The 1,403-nt window shown below is 33.7% G+C and overlaps 1 protein-coding gene across 1 annotated transcript; it reads left to right on the top strand.

Moving 5' to 3' along the window:
• The first annotated feature begins 304 nt into the window (after nt 1-304).
• Nucleotides 305-1,403, top strand: LOC119689419 (enoyl-CoA delta isomerase 1, mitochondrial-like). The gene has a single exon (XM_038104245.1). The coding sequence runs from the start codon at nt 433-435 to the stop codon at nt 1,309-1,311; it is 879 nt and encodes a 292-aa protein (XP_037960173.1). The 5' UTR covers nt 305-432; the 3' UTR covers nt 1,312-1,403.

Below are 1,403 nucleotides of genomic sequence, written 5' to 3'. Positions count from 1 at the left end.
TGTTTGCCAAAAATATCATGCGAGAAAAAATTTACTGTTTTCGCTCCCATACCAGAGTCAATAAGTGCATGATTAGATACATTCTTATATATATATATTCCAACTAACAAACTCGTATTTATTTTCTCTGCTACTACTAAACGAATATAAAGCTATTTTTGGGTTCCACTGCTTATCACTCTCAGCAAAAATAATAAATATAGCATTTAGTATTTTCGCTCTCAGACACTGAACAACTTAATTAATTCTCTTTGGTGCCGTTGAAGTACAATATAGAGAACTATCAGATACAAAATTGCTTTACGTTTGCTTCAGTTTGGAGCAATTTGACGTATTGTTTGGAAGTGTGATTTACATTAAAATACTAAAAATTATTAACTAACGAAAAAGTAAAAACAAAAAACAATTAATATACAATTAAAACTTGTCGAAATGGCCACTAAACAACTTTTACAAAATATCTCAAGATATAATAAAATAAATCTACATTTGCGTACTTTTTCATCAACGCCAGCAAGCAGGCAGCAAAAGTCACTTGTCGACATTAACATAGACGCCGGCAGCGCTGTTGCCACCTTAACATTGAATCGCTTGCCGGCAAATGCGCTTAGTTTGCAGCTGATGACTGACATTAAGAAAGCTGTGGAGCACTGTGAGAAATTGGATAAATGTCGTGGAATTATTTTAACATCAGCTTCGGACAGAATCTTTTGTGCTGGCTTGGATTTAACAGAAATGTATAAATCTGACGAACAACGATTAACAGAATTCTGGTTATCTTTACAGAATGCTTGGTTGAGTTTATTTAGCACTACTTTACCGACTTTAGCGCTTATAAACGGACATGCTACGGCCGGTGGTTGTATGTTTGCTACTTGTTGCGATTATCGGGTGATACTACCTAATTTTTGGATTGGGCTTAATGAAACGAAAGCCGGTGTAGCTGTACCCAAATGGGTTATAGATACTTATTATCATGTAATGCCGAATAAGCGCCTAGCTGAGGCAGATTTGCTTGAAGGTAGAATGTACAAAAGTGCAGATGCGCTGAAGATGGGCTTAGTGGATGATATGGCTAATAATAAAGCTGAAGCATTTGAGAAATGCTTAAAATTCATATCTCGTTACGATGATGTTGAGGATTCTGCACGAGCAGCAACAAAATTAAATTCTCGCAGTAATATTTTAAAAGAATTTGAACAAAATCGCTCTGAAGATTTGCAATCATTTTTGAAAAATATACAAAGTAAATCTGTGCAAGAATTTCTTGGAAAGTATTTGCAAGGCCTTAAACAAAAATCAAAGAAATAAAATTATTTCTAATTTTGGGGCATGACAGTATATACCAATTAGTGATATTTGAAAGCATTTAAAAATATATAACATATTGTTGTAAAATATAT

This window comes from Teleopsis dalmanni, chromosome X (assembly GCF_002237135.1).
Source record: "Teleopsis dalmanni isolate 2A chromosome X, ASM223713v2, whole genome shotgun sequence".
Classification (NCBI taxonomy): domain Eukaryota; kingdom Metazoa; phylum Arthropoda; class Insecta; order Diptera; family Diopsidae; genus Teleopsis; species Teleopsis dalmanni.
This window is presented reverse-complemented; position numbering and strand designations above follow the sequence as displayed.

What these genes read in the sequence shown, in the direction of transcription:
- LOC119689419 (XM_038104245.1), top strand. Translation starts at nt 433, where the DNA reads ATGGCCACTAAACAACTTTTACAAAATATCTCAAGATATAATAAAATA.